The sequence below is a fragment of the Macaca fascicularis genome, chromosome 12 (assembly GCF_037993035.2).
Source record: "Macaca fascicularis isolate 582-1 chromosome 12, T2T-MFA8v1.1".
NCBI lineage: Eukaryota > Metazoa > Chordata > Mammalia > Primates > Cercopithecidae > Macaca > Macaca fascicularis.
Genome location: NC_088386.1, coordinates 74,024,994 through 74,052,588, shown reverse-complemented (window position 1 = coordinate 74,052,588; position 27,595 = coordinate 74,024,994). Strand labels below are relative to the sequence as shown.

At 39.6% G+C, this 27,595-nt stretch overlaps 2 protein-coding genes and 1 pseudogene across 8 annotated transcripts in view; 1 reads left to right on the top strand and 2 right to left on the bottom strand.

The window, feature by feature from the left end:
• The first annotated feature begins 909 nt into the window (after window positions 1–909).
• FKBP7 (FKBP prolyl isomerase 7) lies at window positions 910–14,173 on the top strand. Of its 3 annotated transcripts, none has more exons than XM_005573603.5 (4): window positions 910–1,230; window positions 2,307–2,458; window positions 10,027–10,157; window positions 13,852–14,173. In XM_005573603.5, exons 1-4 carry the CDS (start codon window positions 1,010–1,012, stop codon window positions 14,011–14,013), a joined length of 666 nt encoding a protein of 221 aa, XP_005573660.1. In that variant the 5' UTR covers window positions 910–1,009; the 3' UTR covers window positions 14,014–14,173. The 3 variants fall into 3 exon arrangements, with proteins under 3 accessions (XP_005573660.1, XP_005573659.1, XP_065382596.1); XM_005573602.5 differs by having other exon boundaries at window positions 10,024–10,157; XM_065526524.2 differs by lacking the exon at window positions 10,027–10,157.
• Window positions 14,174–17,501: 3,328 nt separating this feature from the next.
• Window positions 17,502–27,595, bottom strand: part of PJVK (pejvakin) — a 48,994-nt gene continuing 38,900 nt past the window's right edge. The window contains exons 1-7 of one of the 5 annotated variants that reach the window (XM_005573601.4): window positions 26,318–27,420; window positions 25,141–25,208; window positions 24,229–24,424; window positions 22,294–22,435; window positions 20,264–20,381; window positions 18,420–18,518; window positions 17,502–17,910 (exon numbers count right to left, since the gene is read on the bottom strand). In XM_005573601.4, the coding sequence (XP_005573658.1) occupies window positions 17,618–17,910; window positions 18,420–18,518; window positions 20,264–20,381; window positions 22,294–22,435; window positions 24,229–24,424; window positions 25,141–25,208; window positions 26,318–26,319 (918 nt within the window). In that variant the 5' untranslated portion in view covers window positions 26,320–27,420 and the 3' untranslated portion in view covers window positions 17,502–17,617. Of the gene's footprint in view, window positions 17,911–18,416; window positions 18,519–19,590; window positions 19,669–20,263; window positions 20,382–22,293; window positions 22,436–24,228; window positions 24,425–25,140; window positions 27,421–27,595 lie in introns of those variants that run through there. The other 4 variants (XM_065526519.1, XM_005573600.5, XR_012421279.1 and 1 more) reach the window with 4 other exon arrangements.
• On the bottom strand, window positions 23,184–24,155 carry LOC102130493 (nuclear migration protein nudC pseudogene; annotated as a pseudogene).

Below are 27,595 nucleotides of genomic sequence, written 5' to 3'. Positions count from 1 at the left end.
GGATATATAATAAATATAATTCAATGACAGGATCTAGGCGGTGGGTGTACGAGTGTTTACTGTAAAATTCAACTTTTCTGTGTATTTTAAAGGTTTTCGTACTAAAATTGGTGGTGGGGAGGTGTGGTCACACAGATTTGACCAAAAACCTGGCTGCGTATTAGCTGTGAGATTAGGAAAAAATGCCCAATACTCAAGTTTTCTTGACTGATGTGGAAAATTACGTATCCCATGGGATTGGTACAAAAAAGTCAAAAGACCATTCCCCGCACTACCAGAGGCCCTCGAATCAAGGGCGACCCCTAGTGGAGGGGGAAAGAAATGCAAGCCAGCGGCGGTCGCTGAATCCTGGAGGTCGGCTCTCGAAAATGCCTGCAGCCAGGCGGAGGAGCTGCTGCACCGCAGTTTCTTCGCGTCGGGCTGGCCTTCAGGTTGTGCGACTCAGCCTGGAACTTCTGAATGCAAGACTCCGACCTGAGGATTCGCTTCAAGGACACCCCAGAAGCACCCAGGAAGCCACCGCCAGCCTATTTTTTACGCTCCTTTTCCAGCATGCTTCTTCCTCCCCCCAGTATCTATCTGCTCGTTCCGTAGGGGTCTTAGAAGTCTTTTGCTTCCACAAATGACAACCATATTCCCTGACTCTACGACATCCCTGGCTGTTTATTTCGTCTTATGCCAGTTCCATTTTAGAAATGCCAATGTTGTCACCGAACCCTGAGGAAACCGGCTGTAAAATATGCGGGTTTAGCGAGAAGCAGAGCGAGTGTGCGGTGCAATCTTAGAGATGAGAACAGCCAGCCCGGGGGCCTAGAAACAGCGTTAACCGCGCTGAGCCCGCTGCCCAAGGAGGAGGGGTTGGGCCTGTGAGAGGGCAGGGCCGCGTCTATGGCCCAGCCCCGGCCCTTTGTGACAGTGTACAACGCCTGCCACGCGTCGGAACTCGGCGCGGGGCATCCAAGGGGCGCGAGTGACACGCGGGAGGGAGAGCGCTGTTCTGCTGGAGCCGATGCCAGAAACCATGCATTTCTTATTCAGATTCATTGTTTTCTTTTATCTATGGGGCCTTTTTACTGCTCAGAGACAAAAGAAAGAGGAGAGCACCGAAGAAGTGAAAATAGAAGTTTTGCATCGTCCAGAAAACTGCTCTAAGACAAGCAAGAAGGGAGACCTACTAAATGCCCATTATGACGGCTACCTGGCTAAAGACGGGTCGAAATTCTACTGCAGGTAGGAAATGCTGCGAGCTGCCCACGCGTCCAGTTGCACAAAATCTTGCCTGCCTCCACCAAGCGTAAGCCTTACTGGTTAGTTGGTTGGTTGGTTGGTTGGTTGGGGTTTTATTTTTTAACAGTAAAAGTTGAGCCCTTTATTCATTAAATATATATATATATAATATATATATGTGTGGTTCTCTAATAAACTGAATATTTCTATTTAAAGTATTGAAAATGTTGGTCCAATAAATTATCGAAAATACAGTACATCCACACACACACCAACCACTACCATTACCTTTAATTCTGGGACCTCCAGAATTAAATCAAGGTTCTGCCTGTAAGGATGTTCACATTTTTCCCTTGCCGGAAGTATTGAGTCTTTACGGAGGAATACATGGAATAACGAGATTTAACTCTGGCCTTCAGAAGCACGATTTTTATAGGTTGTGGCCACTTTCTATCAAGAAAAACCATTACTTCCCTGGTGACTTCTGGTGCCTACTCTGATTTAATTGATGGCTTATTACTCAGAGGGAGAATCTTTTCTTCATCCTGTAAAGATAGGACTGGGTAAGATAGTTCCATCCATTTAGAATAAAATAGAGAAATTTAATAAGAATTTATACAGTTTTTAAATTTAATATTAGGATTTAATAAGAATATAGACTATATTACTAGAATTTAATAAGAAAATATACCATTTTAAATTACTTTTAAAATGACTTTTTGAGGCTAAACCTGCCTCATCATTTTTTACAACACACTCAGGGGAGTTAAATGAGTTCTTTGTACAAGCCATGCAGCTAGTTAGGGGCTGGAGACCCATTAAAAAGTTAACTGTTGAATAGGTTTTGTAAAGATAACAATTTTAAAAAATGAGATGGCTCTTAATGATTAGCTTTGGGCAAATCATACTTCTTTCTGGTGATTATAGGGAAGTTTGAGTCAAACACCCGGTTAGGGGTTTTAGAAAGAGTGCTTATACAGGAATGATGGTTAGAGAGGACTCCAATTTTAAATGCCCAGCTGTATTTTCAAGTTTGATTTCTTGAAATCAGTTTACTTAAGTATTGTTTTTTATTATAGCCGGACACAAAATGAAGGCCACCCCAAATGGTTTGTTCTTGGTGTTGGGCAAGTGATAAAAGGCCTAGACATTGCTATGATGGATATGTGCCCTGGAGAAAAGCGAAAAGTAGTTATACCCCCTTCATTTGCATACGGAAAGGAAGGCCATGGTAAGATGTTTAATTTTAATTTCTTGTTTTAGTTATATTTTAAAAATGATTAGTAGATTTCTGGGTATGTAGGTCTGAAAGAATTGAAAGCCCAGTCTCAAAAAGAAATATTTGTACAGCCATGCTCATAGCAGCCATGTACAGTAGACAAGAGATGGAAGCAAGCCACATGTCCATAGATGATAGAGAAATGGATAAACAGCCGGGCGCGGTGGCTCACGCCTGTAATCCCAGCACTTTGGGAGGCCGAGGCGGGCGGATCACGAGGTCAGGAGATCGAGACCATCCTGGCTAACACGGTGAAACCCCGTCTCTACTAAAAATGCAAAAAATTAGCCGGGCGAGGCGGCGGGCGCCTGTAGTCCCAGCTACTCGGGAGGCTGAGGCAGGAGAATGGCGTGAACCCGGGAGGCGGAGCTTGCACTGAGCCGAGATCGCGCCATTGCACTCCAGCCTGGGCAACTAAGCGAGACTCTGTCTCAAAAAAAAAAAAAAAAGAGAAATGGATAAACAAAATGAATATATGCGTATATGGAAGCCAGGCACAGTGGCTCACGCCTGTAATCCCAACAGTTTGGGAGGCCAAGTTGGTAGGATCGCTTGAGGCCAGGACCAGCCTGAGCAACAGCAAGACCCTGCTCTACAAAAAAAAAAAAAAAAAAAAAAAAAAAACCCACATGAAATGGAATATTATTCAGCCTTAAAAAGGAAGAAAATTCTGAGACATTCACCAACATGTATCAGCCTTGAGGACATTATGCTAAATGAAATAAACCAGTCACAAAAAGATAAATACTGTATAATTCCACTTATATGAGGTACCTAGAGTAGTCAAATTAATAGAGACAAAGTAGAAGGGTGATTGCCAGAGGCTGAAGTGAGAGGGAAAAGGGGGAGTGTTGACCAATGGGTATAGAGTTTCAGTTTTGCCAGAGGAAGAGTTCTGGAGATTGGTTGCATGGCAGCATAAATGTACTTTACTGAACAACACACTTGAAAATCGTTATGATGGTAAATTTTATGTTATGTGAATTTTACCACAATTAAAAACAAAAAAAGTAAAATAAATAAAAAATGATAGATGAAATAAAGAGAACAGTTGAGTCCAATGACCTTAAGCTCTATCTAGTTCAGTCCAGTCCCCTCTTTTTGTTTATAAAGACATTGTTTGAATATAGATATCTGGCCAGAGTTCTTTCTTCTACATTGTGGCAACACTCATGATGATTCTGTATATTCTATAAGCTCTATCTTAAGCATTTTTTTTGAGACGGAGTCTCGCTCTGTGGCCCAGGCTGGAGGGTAGTGGCACGATCTCGGCTCACTGCAAGCTCTGCCTCCTGGGTTCACGCCATTCTCCTGCCTCAGCCTCCTGAGTAGCTGGGACTACAGGTGTCCGCCACCATGCCTGGCTAATTTTTTGTATTTTTAGTAGAGACGGGGTTTCACCGTGTTAGCCAGGATGGTCTCGATCTCCTGACCTCGTGATCCGCCCGCCTCAGTCTCCCAAAGTGCTGGGATTAGAGGCTAAGCCACTGTGCCTGGCCAAGCATTTTTATTGTTTTCAGCATATGTCATTATTACATAAATATTTATAACAGATCTTTGGTAAGCAGTACCAAAGTTAAATTCATAAAACTCAGAAACTGGAACATGTGGGTTTAGAGTAAAAGGACAGGACGGGCACACTGTAAAAGGAACATCTGAGATATAATAAGCTGTCAGTCATTATTACCCCAATACAGGACAAGCCTTCAAATGTGTAAGAAATGATCTTATTCTTTCAATATCTTGCCTATTTTTAAAATCGTAGAGCAAAAGATCTGAAAACCTAGGTAAAGCAAATAAATGGGAAAAATGTTTGTATCATATATGAAGACTGACTTACACTAACCAATAATGAAAATGACATATCCCTAGAAATGGGCCAAATTCATAAATAAGCACCCACTAGCAAAAAATTACAAATGGCCTTTAAGTCTGTGAGAATACTTAATTTTATTCATAATTAAAGAAATTAAAAATGAGACACCATATTTCACTCATCAGATTAGCAAAGACAAAACAACTTGGCAAAAGCATGGAAAAATCAGCATTATTGCTGGGAATGGAAATCATTCAACTTCTCTAACAATTGTTATCAAAAGTGAAAATGCAGGCCCAGGTGTGGTGGCTGATACCTGTAATTCCAGCACTTTGGGAGGCTGAGGTGGGCAGATCACTTCAGGTCAGGAGTTCGAGACCAGTCTGGCCAACATGGTGAAACCCCGCCTCCACTAAAAATACAAAAATTAGCTGGTTGTGGTAGAGTGTGTCTGTAATCCCAGCTACTTGGGAGGCTGAGGCAGGAGAATCACTTGAACCTGGGAGGCAGAAGTTGCGGTGAGCCGAGATTGTGCCACTGTACTCCAGCCTGGGCTACACAGTGAGACTCCATCTCAAAAAAAAAAAGTGAAAATGCACATGCCTTCTTATTCCAGTAGTTCCATTTCCAGGAATATGCACAAAGGTATGTGTAAAAGAACATTCACTGCAGGCATTTTTGTGGGGGAGGGTAGCAAAAGGCTGGAAACCACCTCCTATCCATCAGTGGGAAATTAGTTAAATATAATATATCTACACAATGAATTACTGTGTAGCCAGTAAAAAGAATTAAGTAGAGCTATACTTATTAATATGTTAAAAATAAAGTGGAGGCCAGGCATGGTGGCTTCATGCCTATAATCCTAGCACTTTGAGAGGCTAAGGTGGGAGGATCACTTGAGCCCAGGAGTCTGAAAGCAAACTGGGCAATGCAGGGAGACCCAATCGCTACAGAAAATTAAAAAGTTAGCCAGCTGTGGCGGTATCCACCTGTGGTCCCAACTACTCAGGGTGCTGAGGTGGGAGGATCCCTTGAGCCTGGGAGGTCGAGGCTGCTGTGAGCTGTGTTTGTGCCACTGCACTCCAACCTGTGGACTAGACTATATTCCACTTTTGGGATATGTATTGAGCATCAGTGCCAGGCTTTGTAGGCACTGGGCATAAAGCAGTGACCAAAGTAGACACTACTCCCGATCCTCTATGAGCTTGTATCTCAGAGGAGGAGTTTCACATATGCCTGTATCTACACAAAAATACATCTGGAAGAATATGCAGTCATCTGATGACATTAAGTGTTCCTGGGAAGGAGGCCTCAGGGTCAAGGATGAGAAGATTTATTTTCATTCTAACATTTTGTACCATTTGAAAGTTTTATAGTGCATGTATTAATTTTTCCAAAATTAAATTTTTAAATTACAAAAATTGAGTGTAGCAGAACAGAGAAGAAAATTTTTAAAGCAGGCAGGGAGGATGGGCAGCCTGACAGACAGGCTGCACCTTGCATCCTTTGTTAGGTTCTTGCTCCACGTTGCTGCTTGAAGGCTGTACAGAAAGAATCTTTGCCTCCTTACCCTATTTAGAGCCACTGCTAACTCCACCTGTTTGAAATAGTAAAGATCAATTTTCCACAATGAGATATGGCATTGCTCCCAAATATTTCATGGAAGTGGCATGCCTTCTTTGAGGCTGTTTTATTAGTCATTAAGAGTTCTTTCCAGCAAAATCGGGGCATCAGTGCCCCACATTGGATTGGCGGGTGGTGGGGGGTTGTCAGTGCTTCGAGTCAGACCCAGTCAGGCTTAAAACTCCTAAAGAGACAATTTCCAGATAACTTCAGCTTTATTTTTAATGCTTTTTGCCAGTAATTTGATCCCATCAGAACAGCTCCATGGTACGGTACCATAATTTATATATCCTGTTTTTATTTGTATAGGAACCTGGGAGAAAGAAGGAAAATTGAAAATAAATTAAGTCAAATGCAATACTTGTGCTAAAAATCTGTCAAAAGTTAAGGCCACTTCTAGGCAAAATGATGGAGGAAGAGTTTGCCTTTCAGTCTCTTTCTCATTTTCAAAGTTTTCCTTTCTGTCTTGTGTTGTGTCTTCAGATGCCTCCACATTCTGCCTACCACTAGAGCACCCACTCTCCTATCTGCCTGGAGCACACATATCTGTCATCATCAGGTGCTCATCCAGGGTTCACCACCCTCAGGCAAAGGACCACTTAGCTTATCCTTTTCATAAAGTAATTTATCCTTAGATATGAATGACTACCCAGGCTGCCTAAGCTCTTAATAAATCAGAAACTTGCTGCAGAGATATAGAAGTTTGACATGAAACAAGTTCCTATTCAATTGGAGGTATCTCTAACAAACATTAAAGTGAATAATCTCACTAGTAATACCACCAGCACCCTCATTTTACAGGAAAGGAAACTGATGCCCCAAAAAGTGTGTTAATTGGACCATAGTTAATACTGGCCTTGCCTGCATTGCAATACCTTGGATTACATTATTTTAAAAGTTGCAGTGTAGACCTTAAGTAACTGTTTAACAACCTCTTGATTAAATAAGCATTTAAAAGTAAGTTGTTATTAAGACGTGACATTAGCTATAACTTTATTTTAGGTAGTACTTGAAGAAGTCTTTCTTCTGTAAAATATCCTTGTCTCATGTCACAGAACAACCCTGCATGTCTTGAAATGCATGTGACTTGTTAGTGCTTAAATAACAATATATAACAAGAAAAAGAGGTAATTGGCAATATATCCTTTTTTTTTTTTTTTTTTTTTTTTTGTGATGGAGTCTTACTCTGTCGCCCAACTGGAGTGCAGCGGTGTGACTGATTTTGGCTCACTGCAGCCTCTCCCTCCCGGGTTCAAGCTACTCTCCTGCCTCAGCCTCTGAGTAGCTGGGATTACAGGCACACGCCAGCATGCCTGGCTAATTTTTGTTTTTTTAGTAGAGACAGGGTTTCACCATGTTGGCCAGGCAGGTCTCGAACTCCTGTTGGCTTATACCACTGCGCCTGGCCAATGTTTTCTGTTTATAGCAAAATTGTTCAAAAACTGCCTATGTACCTACGATATTTTTTCTTAAGAAATTTATGTTTTGGGCTGGGCACAGTGGCGTATACCTGTAATCCTAGCACTTTGGGAGGCTGAGGTGGGTGGATCACCTGAGGCCAGGAGTTCAAGACCAGCCTGGCCAACATAGTGAAACCCCATATCTACTAAAAATACAAAAATTAGCTGGGCGTGGCGGTGCATGCCTGTAGTCCCAGCTACTTGGGAGGCTGAGACACAAGAATCACTTGAACTCAGGAGGTGGAGGTTGCAGTGAGCCAAGATTGTGCCACTGCACTACGGCCTGGGCAACAGAGCAGATTCTGTCTCAAAAAAAAAAAGGAAGAAAGAAATTTGAATTTGTGTTTTGAATTTGCCTTGAATTATTGTCAGAAGTAATTGTTTTTCTGTAATAAGGAGATTATAACTGGAAAAAATAGGAATAGGTTTTATAAAACGACCATTGACTCAATCTCTAGCTCTTCTACTCTAAAGTCAGGTAATATGTGGTGCATTAGGTTAGGACTTTTATGTTAGTCATATGATGCATGGGTAGATCCTTCTATGTTTTCTCTTTGAAAACTACTAATCTGCTACTCCTTTTGGCTATAACTCACAAACTCTTTTCTCTTCAGATTATATAAAGACTTTAGCTAGAATGCTTCACTTTTTTATTAAAGATATTGCTGTTTCCTTCCAAGGAGAAACATTTTAAAAATAAATGATATGGGTCATTCATTTGACAAATTGGACTGTCTGCAGTAGATCAGGCACTGTGTGAGACACTGGCAATATACTGATGACACAAGCTACCCACTGCCCCTTAGGAAGTTATTTCTGCAGGTCATTTTTATGACATATATATCTGAAATAGCCCATTGTTTATTAAAATCACCTGTGACATCATGGCCTGGCACGGTGGCTCACGCCTATAATCCCAGCACTTTGGGAGGCCAAGGCAGGTGGATCATTTGAGGTCAAGAGTTTGAGACCAGCCTGGCCAACATGGTGAATCCCCATCTCTACTAATAAAGTACAAAAAATTAGCCAGGAATGGTGGCAGATGCCTGTAATCCCAGCTACTCAGGAGGCTGAGGCAGGAGAATTGCTTGAACCTGGGAGGCAGAGGTTACAGTGAGCCGAGATCGTGCCATTGCACTCTAGCCTGGGTGACAGAGGAATTTTCTTGTCCAAAAAGAAAAAAAAAAATCTGTGACATCAGCTAATAGGTTAACTTAATTAAAGAGAGCAATTCTAGCCAGGCACAGTGGCTCACATCTGTAAGCCTAGCACTTAGGGAAGCCAAAGCAAGCAGATCACCTGAGGTCAGGAGTTCAAGACCAGCCTGGCCAACATGGCGAAACCCTGTCTCTACTAATAATACAATGCCTGGTGTGCACCTGTAATCCCAGCTACTCAGGAGGCTGAGGTAGGAGAATGGCTTGAACCCAGAAGGCAGAGGCTGTAGTAAGCGGAGATTGCGCTACTGCACTCCAGCCTGGGAAACAGAGTGAGACTCCATCTCAAAAAAAACAAATAGATAAAAATAAAAAGAGGTATTCAACTTAATGCTTAAAAATGTATACAATTTCTTTGTAAAATTGTTACTGAATTTTTCTTTTATTTTTAATTCTTTTTTTTTTTTTTTTTTTAATAGAGACAGGGTCTCACTATGTTGCCCAGGTTGGTCTCAAACTCCTGGGCTCAAGTGATCCTCCTGTCTCGGTCTCCCAGAGTGCTGGAATTACACGTGTGAGCCACCATGCCCAGCCTGTTACTGGATTTTTCTATCATTGCACTTATTTTTTAATGTCTATAAAAAATTTGAAAGACAAATATATTGATACTTATGTTTTATTTATGCTTCCAAATAACTACACAAAATCATTTTCTAGAAGATTACTCATCTATGCTTTGAAATTTTTCTGCCCCTGCATTTCTTCTCTGTGCCACCTCTCTTCTGTATTGATGATAGGAGAGTGCAGTTGTCTCTCAGTACCTGTTAGAGATTGGTTTCAAGACTTTCTCATGGATTCCAAAATCCACAGAAGCTCAAGCCCCTAATATAAAATGGCATCACATTTGCATATAACCTCCGCACATCTTCCAGTGTACTTTAAATCATCTCTAGATTACTTATAATATCTAATACAATGTAAATGTTATGTAAAAGGTTTTTGTATTGGTTAGGGAATAATGACAAGAAAAAAGTCTGTACGTGTTTATTACACACACAACTATCCTTTTTTTGTATGAATATTTTCAAGCTGAGACCGGTTGAATCCACAGATGCAGAACCCACAGATATGGAGGGTCATATCCATGTATTAATAAAAATTTATGATTTGTACTTAATCAAGAAATAGTGGTCCCATAGGTCCTTTGAATTGACTTGGTTCAGAAACATGCGGAAAAAATATTCCTAAAAAGTATTTATAAAAAAAGAGAAAAAAAGCAAAAATGAAAACTCTTGAAAAGCTGAAAGAAGTTATAAAAGATGAGAAAAAATTAAAAATTGTGAGTATTCAGATAGCAATTCTTATCAACATGAAATAATGTAATATGGTTATGGCAGTTCATGAGTAGATATTTGAACCATATCTTTACGTAAGTTAAACTGCTAAAATTTATACCCTTAGCAGAAGGCAAGATTCCACCTGATGCTACATTGATTTTTGAGATTGAACTTTATGCTGTGACCAAAGGACCACGGAGCATTGAGACATTTAAACAGATAGACACGGACAATGACAGGCAACTCTCTAAAGCCGAGGTAATTCAAACCAATTTCATGTGTATAGTCTAATTTTTTTATCTCAGTTTAAATACATCTGTTTTACAACTATTACTTTTTAGGTCTAGCTAGCATGGGCTCTGATCACTGCTTTTATAGAGCTGGTCACTAAAAAATAATCTAAGCGCTTAGAAAAAGCTCTAAGCTTTTTCAGTATAAACCTTGTGAGTCATCCTCTTCAATTGCCTTTCTCCCTACAAGAGAGTCATTAAAATCCCAAATTATTCATCTCTACAGTGCTCTTCCAGTTTCTAGACTACACTAGCATATCTCTTTTTCAGGCAACACTGTAAGAATTTGCAACAGGGCAAATAATTCACGCCTCATAGGATTATGAAAAGAGCTAGCAAGGATCTGAATTGAGTGGGCTAGAAAGTTGGTAAACAGGAGCCAGGAGTTCAGCCAGCTAGCTTCTGTATCTCAGTCTTGTAATAAAGATCTTGTAATAATAATGATAATTGGGCTGGGCATGTGGCTCATGCCTAAAATCTCAACACTTTGGGAGGCCGAGGTGGGAAGATTGCTTGAGCCCAGGAGTTCAAGACCAGCCTGGGCAACATAGGGAGACCCATCTCTACAAAAAATTTAATAAATTAGCCAGGTGTGGTGGTGCATACCTGTGGTCCCAGCTAGGAGGCTGAGGTAGGAGGATCGCTTGGGCCCAGGAGGTTGAGGCTGCAGTGAGCTGTGATCGTGCCACTGCACTCCAGCCTGGAAGATAGACTGAGACCTTGTCTCCAAAAAAAAAAAAAAAAAAAAAAGAGATAATAATAGGTAACATTTATTTTGTACTTTTAGTACCAGATACTATTTATAAGCATATAAGTATGTGAACTTATCTAATCTTCATGATAGTTTATGGGGCAGACACTATTGTCATCATCTCCACTTTTAGATGGAGAAAATAATAATCAGGTTAACTAGCCAAAAATCACACAGTAGTAAGGGGCAAAACCTGGGCCATCTGGCTTCATGAGTCTTCTTACAGTTTAATTTTTCTTAGAGACAGGGTCTTGCTCTGTTGCCCATGCCAGGGTGGAGTGATCATAGCTCACTGCACCCTTGAATCCCTGGACTCAAGTGATACCCCAGCATGCCACCACACCCAGCTAATTATTTTTAAGAGATGGAGTCTCACTACATTGCCCAGGCTAGTCTTGAACTCCTGGCCTCAAGTGATTCTCCTTCAGCCTCCCAAAGTGCTGGGATTACAGACATGAACCACCATGCCCGGCCCACTACTATATTTTTAACTTTGGACTTAGACTGCTTCTTTTGGAGAAAATCATGAATGTTTCAAGTCTAATACTATTTATTGAAGTCTAATGTTTTACTTAGTCCCACTGACCATACTCTTGCTTAAAATTAGTAAACCAGCTGTCTCCCCTCTAAACTAGTTAGGAGACATTTAAAAATGCATAACTCTACCACATAAGTGAGTAGTAAAAGATTGATTTCAAGTGATAAAAATAAGTCTTTTTCTCTGTTGCTTTTTCATCTCCCTCTCCAATCCTTTCCCCACCCAGTTCAACTTCTTACACCTGGATATTAGTAATGACTTTCCCTTCAAGCATCTTGGTTGGCCAACAGTGGAAGAAGGAGAAGGGAACATGTCCTGTTCTTAAGAAGAAGGGCAGTTACAGGGGTGGCAAATGGTTCCCAAAGTGTACTTCTCCATTGACTCCTTATTCACTTCTCTATTGACTCCTTATCACCCTTTTTTAGAGTGAATAGCAGCTGCAGCTGAATTCGCATAGTACCCAAGGGCTCAGCCTATGCACACAGACCACTCATTATCACAGGCACACCAAGAGCCATGTTCTGCAGTATGACTACTCCACAGTAAGACATTAGACAATCTTAAATTCTTTTCTGGAAAATAAAAATAGAGAAAATTCAAAATACTAATCTACTTAGCTACAATTTCCCTGGATGTCTTTGTGATATCAGCTGCTTTATCGCCAGATGGATGAGAGTGATTTTCACTAACTTGAATAACAATAGCTATCTTTTATTGATGGCCATAATCATTATTCTAATCCTTGCATCAATCCTACAATATAGATACTTATTTACCTCCTTTTACAGATGACAAAACTGAGGTTCAGAGAGGTTAATTTGCACACGACCACACAGCAAATCCAAGGCAAAGCCTGAATTAGAAACATGAACTAAAAAAAAAAAACAAAAAACTTTATTCATTGTCAGAAAGATTAAGTAAACTATTTTATCAGTTTCATCTTTAAAAAAGAAAAAGAAAAATATTTCTTTAGTATTAAAGGGGAAGGATGGGGGAAATACAGTGTTTTATTAAATTAAAAAGTGGAAATAGTGTGGAACCCATTACTAGCAAAATTAAGGTCATGTTCTTACCCACTGTCTTTCTGTACCTCTGTACTATAGTGTACTGGAAAAGGAGTCGAGTTTAAGCATCAGCAATATTGGTTGTGTAAAAATAAATGAACTTACTTAGAAACTGAGAAATATTTGAAGCTATTAAAAATTGTTTACACCTACCTAGGACTGCTAAGCTTTGGCTGGAAGAAAAAAATTCGTCTCCCTCATGTAGGACCAAAGTCCCATTTGAGAACAGTTGATGTATCCTTCATTAAGGTCCACTGATTGCTCTAAAATAAAGTCAACTTGCAATGGGTTGACCGTAGGATATGTATTGGCGAAAAACCTCTCAAACTCTAGCTTTCAAAAATACTCTTGCCTCTTTAATGCCAGCCTTACTGAACATTACCTCCAGATGATTGTGCATTGCTTTCTTTAGTTATTATAAGGATTAGTGCTTTCCAATGGAAATATAATTTGAGTTACACATATAATTTTAAAATTTTTATAGTCACATCTTAAAAAGTAAAAAGATATAGGTGAAATTAATTTTAATGTTATATCTTCACTCAATATATCTAAAATATTGCCATTTCTATATGAGATCAATATAAAAGTTATCAATTAGATATACTTTTTGAAGCCTTCAAGATCTGTTATATATTTTACATTTGTAGTAACATATCTCATTTTGATCTAGCCATGTTTCAAGTGCTCATTAGTCACATGTGGCTAGTGGCTACTATATTGGACAATACTTTTAATGTGTGTTTGCATAGAGAAATTTTATATAATTAGTGAATACTTCAGGATTCCTTTCTTTATTTGACATTATTAAAGAGATTATTATAGTTATGTAGATTTGGAAGAGAGCAATAGAAGCCTAGAAAAACTTAAAATACTAAATTTTATTTCAAAACCTATGGTTATATTTTATTGATTATATAACATATTCATTAGTTTTAGAGATTATAGAAATGCCAATTTGGGTTTTTTTCACTAATGGCAGTCATGCATTATTTTCCTTTGATAATATGAACAGCATGGATTATTAGAAAGCATTTAGTTTCAACAAAGTTCAATTTAAATATTAATCTTTGAGTATGTACCACTAACCATCTATCATCTTAGGGAAAACTAATTTGAAGACCTGTTTCTCTCCAAAACATTGCTTCAAAGAGTAAGAAAAATAAAACCTCAAATAGCTTTTCAAACTGTTGTGTCATTTACTATAAGTAATCCTGGACATGAATTTCATTATTATAAATATTCTCAAAGTTACTGGAAATTTACTGTGATGGCTTTTAATTAAAGGAATGTTATTTTGGCCTTCCAGATAAACCTCTACTTGCAAAGGGAATTTGAAAAAGATGAGAAGCCACGTGACAAGTCATATCAGGATGCAGTTTTAGAAGATATTTTTAAGAAGAATGACCATGATGGTGATGGCTTCATTTCTCCCAAGGAATACAATGTATACCAACACGATGAACTATAGCATATTTGTATTTCTACTTTTTTTAGCTATTTACTGTACTTTATGTATAAAACAATGTCACTTTTCTTCAAGTTGTATTTTCTATTTTCCCCTATGAGAAGATATTTGATCTCCCCAATACATTGATTTTGCTATAATAAATGTGAGGCTGTTTTGCAAACTTAACTTGTAGGAATGGTATGATTGTGTTTCCTGTTGCTTTATTCTGTAAACGAGAATTGTAGCACTATGAAACAGACCTCTCGGTCCCAGTGGGCATTTCTTCGCCTTTCAGGATGTAGGAGGACGTATACAGTATGTCAAAAACTGCAAGCTTTTCCCAACTTTAACCTTACCAGCATGTTAATATCCAGTTTTTTTATACTTTAAAAGTTAAAGTGCCTCATATTTTTAAAATATCCAATAAGGACCCAGGAATTAGCATTTCACTTGTTTATACATCTTATAACATTATGAAGAGGATATAAAAATCCTAGAACTGAAGAGTCTTCCTTTGGTATATGTGCAGGAAGAAAGTTGTATATCTCTGTTCCACAAAGAACACAACACAGTCTCTATACTTTTTGGTGTAAGCTTCTAGCCTTGGTTATTTTCCAGTGCGGAATGTTTAAAGATATTTGACCAAACCAAAGACTTTGCCTCTTATAGCAAGCATAGAGAGTGTACTGCCTGGCTTTTGCATTCCTTCAGACATTATTACAAATGTGCAACTCCTCTTCCCTCTTTAAACCTTTATAAGATGTCTGCCACCCCAAGCTTTTGTCTTGATAGTTTTAAATTGATGCCATGAAATTTCTTAGTTTTTGTTCCCTTTTTCTAGTTATCTCTTTCCTTATGTCACCTCATTTCCCATCATTCTTGTCATTAATGATGAATGATCATTACAAATTGGTATGCTGTCAAATTTTGATAAATGTGCCAAACAAAGGAGGATATACAGTGCCATGGCAGTTTTGTGTCATGGTCAAGTTATGATATCATATGACTTGAGAATAGTATGTAAGAGATGCTGTAGAAGATCACGTTGGAGGCCGGGCGTGGTGGCTCAAGCCTGTAATCCCAGCACTTTGGGAGGCCAAGACGGGCGGATCACGGGGTCAGGAGATCGAGACCATCCTGGCTAACACAGTGAAACCCCGTCTCTACTAAAAAAATACAAAAAAACAGCCGGGCGAGGTGGCAGGCGCCTGTAGTCCCAGCTACTCGGGAGGCTGAGGCAGGAGAATAGCGCAAAACTGGGAGGCGGAGCTTGCAGTGAGCTGAGATCCGGCCACTGCACTCCAGCCTGGGCAACAGCGCGAGACTCCCTCTCAAAAAAAAAAAAAAAAGATCACGTTGGTACCAAAGAAAGGGCACGTGTCTATCAGAACATAGAAGATTTTGCATACTGCATGATATGGTTAGGCTTTGTGTCCACACCCAAATCTCATCTTGAATTATAATCCCCATAATTTCCATAATCCCCACATGTCAATGGAGAGACCAGGTGGAGGTAACTGAATCATAGGGGTGGTTTCCCCCATGCTGTTCTCATGCAATCTTTGGTTTTATAAGTGTTTGATAGTTCCTCCTGCATTCATTCTCCCGCCTGCCACCTTGTGAAGAAGGTCCTTGCTTCCCTGCCTTCCACCAAGATTGTAAGTTTCCTGAGGCCTCCCCAGCCATGGGAAACCGTGAGTCAATTTAACCTCTTTTCTTTATCAATTACCCAGTCTAGGGCAGTTCTTTACAGCAGTGTGAAAGTGGACTACTACACTGCATATATAGGAAAGTATGGTCAGACAGTAAATAGCTCTGTTCAAAATAATTGAGTTCCCAACAAGTGAAGTTTTTTCTACCTTCTGAAACTTGCTCTTTCCAAACCATTGTTCATCCTTTAACTTCTTTACACTATCAAAAATTCTATGTAAAAATAGAGGGCTTTCAGATGAGTATGTACAAAAATAAGTGTACATAGGGGTAACACAACCATGAGATTAGTAAATAACACATGGCTAGCACATAATTTGACACCTCATAAAACAAGGATCTGTACTATCTTTTCCTTCCTCCCAATATTTAACACTTTCTCACGTGTTTAATCATTTACTCTTTCATTGCCTTCCCTCAGAAAAACCTGCTCCGTTGAAGTAAACTAAGTAACTCAATATTCTTTATTTTGGTTTGGAAGCTGTCTCCATTCTCTGTATCCATATTAAGAAGTCACCTTATAATCTACACTTTGTAATTCTAATTTTTTGTCCCATTATTTTTCATACAAAGTGCTTTTAAACTTGTTTTTAAAAAATGACAGATAATGCCACATGAATAGGGAGATGATTCATTCTAAAACTTGTATTTACACAATTAAAAATAAATTTCTAATCATTCTACATACAATACAGTGTACAAGTATTTCATATCGGCATGATTGCCTTCTGCCTTCATATGCATATATGTGGCATTCAGTGCCGTGACTACATTTTGAGTTCTAGAATTTTAACATTTTATTCATTATCAATTATTTTAATAAAGGTAAATAGTAATTTAGGTTGTGTATGAAAAATTCAGATTTCTCAACAGAGTAGATTAAAAATATCTTTCAGAACTGAATATGTTAAATGTTTTAAACATTTTCAAAGAAACAGATGTGTCTTATCTGTCTTAACTTTACAATGACAGTATTGCGTTTTATGAAGACGAAACTCGTGAGCATACCCACATCATAGAATGGCAGCCCATTACTACTATCAGTCACCTTGTTAACTGTGTACACAAAACCCTATGTTGAGTTCAGTGTGCTTTTAATTTGATACTGCAATTAAACATTTAGGATTGCATTAAATTATTAACACATTTTTCTCATTTTACCAGACCAAAAGCAATAGTTGAAACACCATAAAGTTGCTACTTATGCAGTCGTGTCATCCTTACATGTTGAATTGAAAGTTGATTGAAAATAAAATTGGTATTTAGAAAAATCTCTTAATTATATAAAAAGTTATCTAAGCCAGGTGCAGTGGCTCACACCTGTAATCCCAGCACTTTGGAGACCGAGGCAAGTGGATCACAAGGTCAGGAGTTCAAGACTAGCCTGGCCAAGATGGTAAAACCCCATCTCTACTAAAAATACAAAAAATTAGCCAGGGGTGGTGGCAGGCGCCAGTAATCCCAGCTACTCAGGAGGCTGAGGCAGAGAATTGCTTGAACCCAGGAGGCAAAGGTTGCAGTGAGCCAAGATCGTGCCACTGTACTCCAGCCTGGGCAACAGAGCAAGGCTCTGTCTTAAAAAACAAAAAAAAAAGTTATCTAAAATGATAGACTACATCCCAAAAATGATTCTAAAGTGACTGGCAAGATTATGAAAGAACATCTCTATTCTGAATGTTAACATGTGAATCTTTTTTGATATAAATAGTGTTATTAATTTTCATGACAACTTAAGAAACAGACACTACTGTCATCATCACTACTTTATAGATAGGGAAAATGATACCCAGACAGGTTAATTTCTTTCTGTTTTTCTCATTTTAATTTAACTCATCAAACCAAACCTAGATAATTTAGGGAAGGTTTGTGGCACAACTGCACCTACAACACCAACATGGTATATTCATTTTTCATTTTATTTCATCCTCTTGTGCCAAATATCAAAACAAGGAACTGCATGAAGTCTCACATACTTCTGACCATCAACAGAACACTGAAAGCACCCATAAACTGTCTCCCTTTTGAAGTTCCCCATTCCACAGAGTATGCACGGCCCTTTGGGAATGTTGTGATTAAGTAAGTTAACTCGAATATGGGTCCCTTCTTTGAGTGAAATATCAGTCATGCTGAGAGGTTTGTCATAGTAGTCAGAAAAAAGATCATCCAAGTAAAGCTGTGAACGAGAAATTACATCCATCACTCTTCTATCTAAAAAGACAAAAACAGAACAGAAATGTGTTAGAAGTGAAAATGAAAAATACATAATGCAAATAGCATTAATACATATGTGAATCCACTAGTCATGAAATAATTTGGCTTTTCTTTTTTTTTTTTTCTGGCTCTATCACCCAAGCTAGAGGGCAGTGGCGCAATCTCCACTTACTACAACCTCCGCCTCTCGGGCTCAAGTGATCCTCCTACCTCAGCCTCTCAAGTAGCGGGGACTACAGATGCACACCACCACAACCAACTAATTTTTTTTCTTTTATATGCTTTGTACAGATGGGGTTTTGTCACATTGCCCAAGCTGGTTTCAAACTTCTGAGCACTAGCAATCTGCCTGCCCTGGCCTCCCAAAGTGCTGGGATTATAGGTATGAGCCACTGTACCAGCCAGGCTTTTAAATTCAAATTTTTCCTTAACAGATGGGATTACTGAATAGAAAACCTCATGCATTAAGCCAGGAAAGAAAAAAAAGACATTCACAACGGACATACTTCTTTCAAATAGGATATTTCTCAACCTGTACAGCAGTGCAAATGTTGCCGTTTCTTCCCTTTCAAATCCTCCTTTTGACACTGAAGTGACACAAAGGTCTACAAAAAAAATTGTTAGAAGATGTAATTACTTGAATAATTCACGTTTTATTGTTTGATGGGGTGATGAATTCTGGTACAAACCATTCATTGTATTTTTTAAAAAGTTAACTTTTACATACTTTTGGAAAAGGTAATATTCACATGGTACAAAATTCATACAAAAAGGAGATACAGCGACAAATAAGTCTCTGGTCCACCCTGTATCCAGCCACAGTCTTCTACCTCAGGGGCTCATACTCCAGAAATACTCCATATATTTTACAAGCATAAAGAAAGATGTATGTATACATGTATGTGTATAAAATTATTTATGCCCAAATAGTTACATATTATACTCAGCTCTTTAAAAATATCCATTAAAAGTATTATATTCTTATTGGCTTCATAGTATTCTCTTGTAAGGATGCACCATTATTTAGTCTCCTTAAAGTTGTTTCCAATCTCTTGTTATTGAGGACTGAATATACTTGCACTCATATCATTTCATATATGTGTAAATATATCTGTAGGATAAATTCCTAGAAGTGGAAGTCCAAATTATACGTATATTTTAAATTCTTGTGGATATATCAGTCCATTTACATTCCTCCCAACCATCAATAAAACTGTAAAAACTTAAAATTTACTTAATAAGACCTAGTATTTGGAAGCGTAATAGGGTGACTATAGTCAAAACAATGTAATTGTACAGTTTTTTCTCCATCTTAGACTGAGAATTTGTACATTTTTAAATAACTAAAAGAATTTGTACATTTTTAAATAACTAAATAACTAAAAGAGTATAATTGAATTGTTTGTAACACAAAGGATAAATGCTTGAGGGGATGGATACCCCATTTTCCATGATGTGATTATTATTGCACTGTATACCTGTATCAAAATACCTCATGTACTCCATATATAAATAAATATATATCTATCTACTATATAGCCACAAAAATTAAAAATATTTTTTAAAAAAACAATTTACTTAACATGTAGTTTTGTTTTGTTTCTGGACTCCCTATTCCCTCCTCCTACAAAATTGCAGAAATGAACAAAAACAGGTCTAAAAACATTTGTAAATTACCATGGCTAGGGGACTCCCTTTCCTGATCCTTTGGGCTACACCTGGGCTTGTTCCAGTTGGCCAACAGACCTTAAAGACCTGTGAAATGTAGAGACCTAAAGTGAGCTGCACTTAGGTATTATACAAGGTGACAATTTTGGAGGAAGTATTTTTACCTTTTAAAGTTATTTTTTAGGAAGAGTGCAAGGGGAAGCTTGTTATGATAAGTAAAACTGAAGTAAGAAAAGCTGTCTTTAGATGCCCTGGTTTGGGAATCCTAACACTTCAGGCATCCTACTATCTACCTACTCCTCTGTTTGCCACCACCAAAAACTACCTATAAGAAAGTCATTTATTATCTCCCCATGTAAGCTAAGGAATACTTTGTCAGTAGATGGCATTTTAGCTCTTATTTATAATTTTAAATGGGGTAGTGGAGAGTTTACAACCTTCACCAAGAAGCAGAAAAGTGGAATGGGGAAGCAGGGAAGGGAAGACCTTTCTCAGCTATTTTGCCCAAGCATAAGATTGACAGTGCTGACAGCATCTTCTATAATTGTTAGACACAGAAAAGAGAGAGAGAGAGAGAGAGACAGAGAGAGAGAGAGAGAGAGAGAGAGAGAGAGAGCCCATGCCCTGTTGGATGCTCCTTAAAAATATAGTCATTTGTATTTCATGCAGACCCTTAACTCACCAAAGGCACCATCCAGGTATATGAAGAGTTCAAAAACACTGAAAGCTATGGTTGTATGTGCTGGGAAAACAATAGCTTTGTCCCTTCCCTTGGGATTCTGTTCATCCATAAAGTGAAACTATATTGAATAAATATACAACATTATTAAGTATTATAACACGTAAGGATAGCTTTCTGGAGAAACAAAACATCTCATAAAATCCTACCAAACAAAACAAAAAATTCCCAAGTAAAGAATTATTCTGCTTGAATTAAACCATTTTTTATAGCAGAGATCCAATTGGTCCAACAGAAACTCCTGGTCTATATTAGGAAATACTTCTGCACTTTTCACTTACTTTGGTATTACAGCCCATGATTAGTGCTACCACAACCATAATGCTCTGGAGTAGAAGCCTTTTTTTTCAACAGGAAATCTTAGAAAGCAGTGCTAGAGTTTAAGTTTTCAGCCTAGCCTGTCTACCATTCCAAAGCCCTCCAGAGTTTTAATCCAATCAAGTCATTATTAGGTGTCACTGAATGACAAAGATAAACAATATCATAATTGAGCTGAAAATTAAACACATAATTTTCTAATTCTTTTTATTGTTTCAGAGACAGGCTCTCTCTCTGTCACCCAGTCTGGAGGGAAGTGGCACAATCATAGCTTACTGTAACCTTGAACTCCTGGCTGCTCCTGCATCGTAAGGTGTCCCCGCTAAGTCCTGAGCTCGAACCTGCAAACTGCTGGTTGGACACGGAGCCCATGGTCATCAGCTGAGCCCTTGGCCCTAGGTCCCTAGTTGGGTGGTTGCTGGCCCCAGAGAAGTCTGAAGGCAAAGGGGTGGTTTGGAGAAGAGGCTGCTACATCTTCCCCAGCACAATAGCGGTGGGAGGGCCCACGGCTCTTCAAAGGCTCCCAAATTCTAAAAGACAATGACCCAAACCCCCACAGGCAGCCCCCTGCCTCAGGACTATAGGCGTGTGCCACCACACCCAGCTAATTCTTTTATTTTTTGTAGAGACAAGGTCTCATTATTTTGCTCAGGTTGGTCTTGAACTCCTGGCCCCAGGCTGTCTTTCTATCTCAGTCTTCCTAAGCACTGGGATTACAGGCATGATCCACTGCACCTTGCAGCTAATATATTTTAAAGGATTTAACTAACCTTGAATAAAGCATGTATGGCCATTGATAATATTAACTTTGAAAAACTATTTGAATATAAAAATATAAATTCAGCTTTTAAAAATTCAAAGTGTAAAAACTCTATCACTTAAAAAACAACTCAGTTTAAGCACTCAATTTTTATTCCTAAAACAGCACTTAAATAGTAATATGAGGGACTCCATTATGCATGTAATTTCACAAGGATTACTGTTTTTGCATTATGTTACTTTTTTTTTTTTTTTTTTTGGTTGGGGTTTTTGTCTTGTTTTGTTTTGTTTGAGACGGAGTCTCACTCTGCCACCCAGGTTAGAGTGCAGTGGCACAATCTCGGCTCACTGCAACCTCCACCTCCTAGGTTTAAGTGATTCTTGTGCCTCAGCTTCCTGAGTGGCTGGGATTACAGGGGTGCACCACCACACCTGGCTAATTTTTGTATTTTCAGTAGAGATGGGGTTTCTCTATGTTACCCAACTTGATCTCCAACTCCTGACTGCAAGTGATCCGCCCACCTCGGCCTTCCAAAATGCTAGGGTTACAGGCGTGAACCACTGTGCCTAGCCAAAAACTATACCACTTAAAATCAGTTCAACTCACTCAATTTTTATTCTTAAAACAACACTTAAATAGTAATTTAAGGGACTCCAGTATGCATGTAATTTCATAAGGATTACTGTTTTTGCATTATATTACACATGTTTAGAACCCCAACATTTCTTTTTTTCATACTCTAGAATAGACATTGCTGTGCAAAATCCCATACAACTGCAGCTCTTTCATCAGAACATTTGACAAAATACACAAGTCTGACGAGAAATTCAATACTTAAAAAAATTCCCATGGCAACACTTTAGTTAGTAAGAGAAGCCCAACGAGTGTGGTTTACCCGCATTGCTTCCCCTCGAATTCCAGCATGCACAGACAGTGAGCACTGTCGTGTGGTTCGGATGCTCTCCATGACCACACACAATACTGCCTTTCTGCTGCTCCTTGACTGACGTATCAAGCTGTGGTCAAAGTTAATTTTTCTAAAATAAAGAAGATACATTCACAAGACTCTGTAACATCTAATTACACATAATCAAGTACATTTTTTGCTGTCATGTGTTATTCATTCATAGTTCACCTAATAGTAAATCAAGGCAATCTTAATAGTCAGAAAATACACCCAAAAGAAATGTAATAATTTGTCTCTCCTATCTGTTTTCTTAAAACATGCTTATGGGCCGGGCGCGGTGGCTCAAGCCTGTAATCCCAGCACTTTGGGAGGCCGAGACGGGCGGATCACGAGGTCAGGAGATCGAGACCATCCTGGCTGACACGGTGAAACCCCATCTCTACTAAAAAATACGAAAACTTAGCCGGGCGAGGTGGCAGGCGCCTGTAGTCCCAGCTACTCGGGAGGCTGAGGCAGGAGAATGGCGTAAACCCGGGAGGTGGAGCTTGCAGTGAGCTGAGATCCGGCCACTGCACTCCAGCCTGGGCGACAGAGCGAGACTCCGTCTCAAAAAAAAAAAAAAAAAAAACATGCTTATACACAATGTTTCACTCCGTCTGTTGAAAGTCTTTTGAGGGGGGACTCTATTTGTTGCAGACAGATTCCTCTATTATTTAAATCTAATAATTTAGCAAATGTGTGTAGAGCCAAAGTAATTTTGTGGAACAATTAAGTTTTGTTTAAGCCAAGTGACTTTTTTTTTTTTTAAACTGGGCAAATCGTTTTAACGTGTAACAGTAGACCAACTAGGGAGGACAAGACCCCAAGCTCCAGCCTTTCCCCTGATGCCCTGGGACCTGTGTGCCTGGGCCAGTCCCATGCCTGCCCCAAGCCCTGAGGCCCACAAGTCCCAGAGAAGAGTGGGAAAGAAAGCTGGGTGGTTGCAGCTCAGCTCCAAGAGTTCAGGGAGGAAAAAACAGGGGCTAGTTGAATTTAGCCTTGGAAAAATACATCTCTGGATGCTGATCAATGAACTTCTTCAGAATCTCCTGTTTCTTCTGTTGGTCTGAGGTTTGCAGCCCCATGGACTTCTGTCTCTGGTCATACATCATCCTTTCCACCATGCTGCGAGTCTCACTGTCCAGGTCTGACAGCTTGGAATTCTCAGGGTTAATATTCTTGGTATTGATCTCAAGGTCACTGGACACCAAGCGGCTCCACCACTCCGTCTTATTGATCTTCTCCAGATGCAGAGTCACCACCTTGCCGTCCTCAATGAGCCACGAGCTCTCCTCCACCTTCACTTCATTGTAGAGCTCCCTATAGATGATCGCTGGCTGCCCCTTGAGCCCCATCCGGAGGTGCCACTGCAGCATGTCTACCACCACGTCCTTCCCTTTCAGCCGGAAGTTCAGACGGAAAGGGACTGCCAGGTCCAGCTCCGACAGGGTCTGGGTCCAGTGGTAATTGGGCAGGTCTGCCCCGTTGCCTAGGTTGGGCTTCAGTTTTTCTTTCTCCTTCTCTCTTCCTCCTCCTCATCTTCCTCAGTCTCCTGCTTTCCTGGGGAGTCAAGGCTGCCGTTCTTGAGCTGGGCCTCATGATTCTCTGCATCCTTTTTCTGGTCAATCTCTAGCTGCAGCCTCTCTGTGTCTTCGTCAGTTAGCTCCTTGATCTGGGGCCCTGAGGTCTCTGACTTAAACCAAGTGATTTTTGATATCTATCCTAATTCAAAGTTTGGATATACCACTAATGTATTTCAAACATACCTAGCAAATTACACTAGTAAAATACAACCTCAATGTTTTAAGCATTCTTTGTAATGAAGTTTATATAGCTAAAGTATTTAATGAAAACACTGAAATATATTAGGATTATTATACTGACCGTGTAGTAATTTCTTTGAGTAGTGTTGATACTTCCACTTCATGTTTGGTTACTATACCAAACGAAGCTTTCACCGCAATGGAATCTGATCCAGCAACATTAATCCCAACGTCATTTACAATATGGTTACCTCGCCTTCCATAGAGTGAAACATCGGATTCATCTTCATAATTCAGTAATTGATAAGATGAAATACCTTTACAAGAAGAAACGTAGTCTTTTTAAAACGTCTTTAATTTATCTTATGTAGATTATATATAGTAACACGTTAATTTACAATTGAAGACTCAATTACCCAAATGTTAGAGAAAGGCAACATTACTCACCAAGATTTAAAGTAGTAATTCAATTAATCTTACAACTAAAAGAAACACATAGCCAGAATTCTTAAAAGGAACTCAAATTTTCTATTCAGCCAACAGAACTTCTTAAGCATCAAGATCCACTGGGCAATTCAAAGAAAAAATAAGCGTTTATAAGCAGTAACTCATTAAAATATCAGCTTATTAAATAACCTACCCTTCAAATACATTTCAGTTTACCAATTGTAATAATTGCATTGTAAAAAATAAATACAAATTACTTTCATCTCATTTGACCATATAAGATAGGTAAGCCCAAATAATACCCCATTTTATAGATGAAGAAATATGTCATAGTCTAAGTTGATCTGATTAAAACAATTTATAAAATAATTGATAGATTTGAAAATTATTTGACCAATAAGAGATTTGATATTATACAAACTTTCGGCATTGTTAATCTTAATAACATTATTATACTACCATCATAATAAAAGTTGCTTTAATCATTGAAAATGTGTATTACTAATGTAAGTAGCATATATGACCTATGTTTAGGTTACCAATAATACAGACGAATGAGTTGGCACTCCCAAACATTTAAACTTACCAGCTGAAATTTCTCTGTCTCCTAGGAGAATATCTTTCAGTGTAAAAGGTGTTGAAGTAAATTTATACCTAGGAAACAGAAAGCATCGCTTCTTTTTTACCACCAGACTTAGAGGTTGATATTTGTCAGCTTCACTGAGGCTTGGAACAGGAACTAATCTCCCTCCATCTCCAACTTGCTTGACAAAGCTCTTGGTAGCAGCAGCAAACATATTAAAATCAAAATGTCATCAACTGCAACCCCCAGATAAATCCATTTTTAAAGACGAAAATCAGGCACAAAATTAAGCATTGCTTGTTTTTAAATATAATTATACATCTTAAAAATACAAAGCATGGTTTCACCAAGTAGTTTACCACTGTATAATTCACTGCCTCCGCTCATGTGCTCAGGTAATGAATTATAGATCAACGATGTAAAACGATATGCTAAGAGCATGTTTAATTTGGAATGGCAGGCTATAGCACTAAAATATACACAGAAAACTAATAACGTAAAAATATGACCAATGTCTATGATAAGGATCACAGTAGATAGCGATTTGCCACTGGCAATGGGCCAATTTTAAGGGAAGTATATAGCACTGTGGGAAGCAATGCAATTTAGGCACTAACAATAGTCCCGGATACAATCTACAGTGGACCTAGTCCAAAGGGAATTCCTTCACAAGTCCACACTGGAATTTTGGCAACACGAAAGTGCTGTTTTGAATCCTCACGGCATACAGTTCATTGATAGAGCATTTCATTCATTTTCCATCTTACATGTTTACAAAACTGTGTTTAATATTAAATATGAATTCACAGATATAAACAATTACATGCAGATCTTTATAAAAAAATAAAGCCACATTACATGTAAGTAACTATATAAACTATTACCTAGTGGTTTCTTACTCTGAAGTTGGACACATAGACTCTATCCCTTTGAAATGGAGTCCTGCTGCATCTTTTTGTTTCATTATTATCCCAGCTACTGGGATAGTAATAAGAGCTATCTATATAAAGTACTGGCCTGTTTTTAAGTGATTTTGTGGCTAAAAATGAACTTTATCTGAGTGCTGAAATGTTTTGGCATAGGTGTTATGCGGAGTTCATATATTTTGAAATAGTGACTATGTATCCCTTCCAATAAGATATCCATTAAAACAGTGATGGATAGTAATCTATATACATACATATATAGATGGAGAAGAAGAGAGAATAGGCTCTAATTAAAGCATCAAATGATATAATTTGATTAGATTCGGAACATCTTTCACTTGCTTTCAAGCATCCAGGGCTCACATGCTAACAAAATAACAAACCACTTTTTTTTTTTTTTTGAGATGGAGTCTGACTCTGTCGCCCAGGCTGGAGCGAAGTGGCGCTATCTCGGCTCACTGCAACATCCGCCTCCCGGGTTCAAGCGATTCTCCTGCCTCAGCCTCCCGAGTAGCTGGAATTACAGGCGCATGCCATCACGCCCGGCTAATTTTTGTATTTTTAGTAGAGACAGGGTTTCACCATGTTGTCCAGGCTGGTCTCGAACTCCTGAGCTCAGGCGATCCGCCTGCCTCGGCCTCCCGAAGTGCTGGGAATACAGGCGTGAGCCACCGCGCCCGGCCATAAATCACTTTTAATAATATCCTTTCGTACGAAGAGCATCGTGCAAAGCAATCTTCCATAACACCGCGTAAGCACGGGACGGCATTTCAGCTAGTGCCTAGCAAGCCCCTGGAGAAGCGACACGACATCCAATGGCCCACCAAAGGTGCTGCATCCCAGGCAAACGCCATTACAACCGACTACACAGGTCCCCAGAAAGGCCTTCGTTTACTCCTAACGTTTTGCTGGGATGCACTGACCCAGCATTCCGTCTCGCGACGAAAGCCCAGAAGACAAAGGAGCCCGCCTGGCGGGAAAGGAGGGGGTGTTTGGACGTCCCAGCGTGTTCCCAAACACCGGGCTCGGAGACCCGAAAAGCCCACCGCAGCCCCCTGGAGCGTACATATCCGGGGTCTCAAGCTTCAGAACCAGGCCCGGGAGACTCCCTGGAATTCTGCCTTCCGAATTTTCAAATCTTTTTCTTAAAGTGACACAGCCCCCAATCCGTCCTCCCCTCAAAGGGTTAACTTCAGGCCTCAACGACCCTAGACCCACGCCGGACAATCCCTCTAATCCCTCTCTCCGGGAAAGAAACGGCCTCCTCCTAAGGACAAAGAACTACGGCCTGAGGGCCAGTTACTGCAGGCTGGTCAGGGCCGGCAGAGGCGGGCGCTGAGAACCCCGGGAGCCCAATGCCTGTGCCCAGGCGGGAGCGGGGCGGAGACGGGCGGGAAGGAGGCGGACCCTGGAGGGGACAGAGGCGGGGCTGGGCCGGGACCGAGGCCCGCTGAGGGGCAGCGAGGGGGCGTAGCCGGAGCTACGGCACCAAGGCTCCGCCCCCGCCCCTCCCGCCCCCTCGCTAGAGGAAC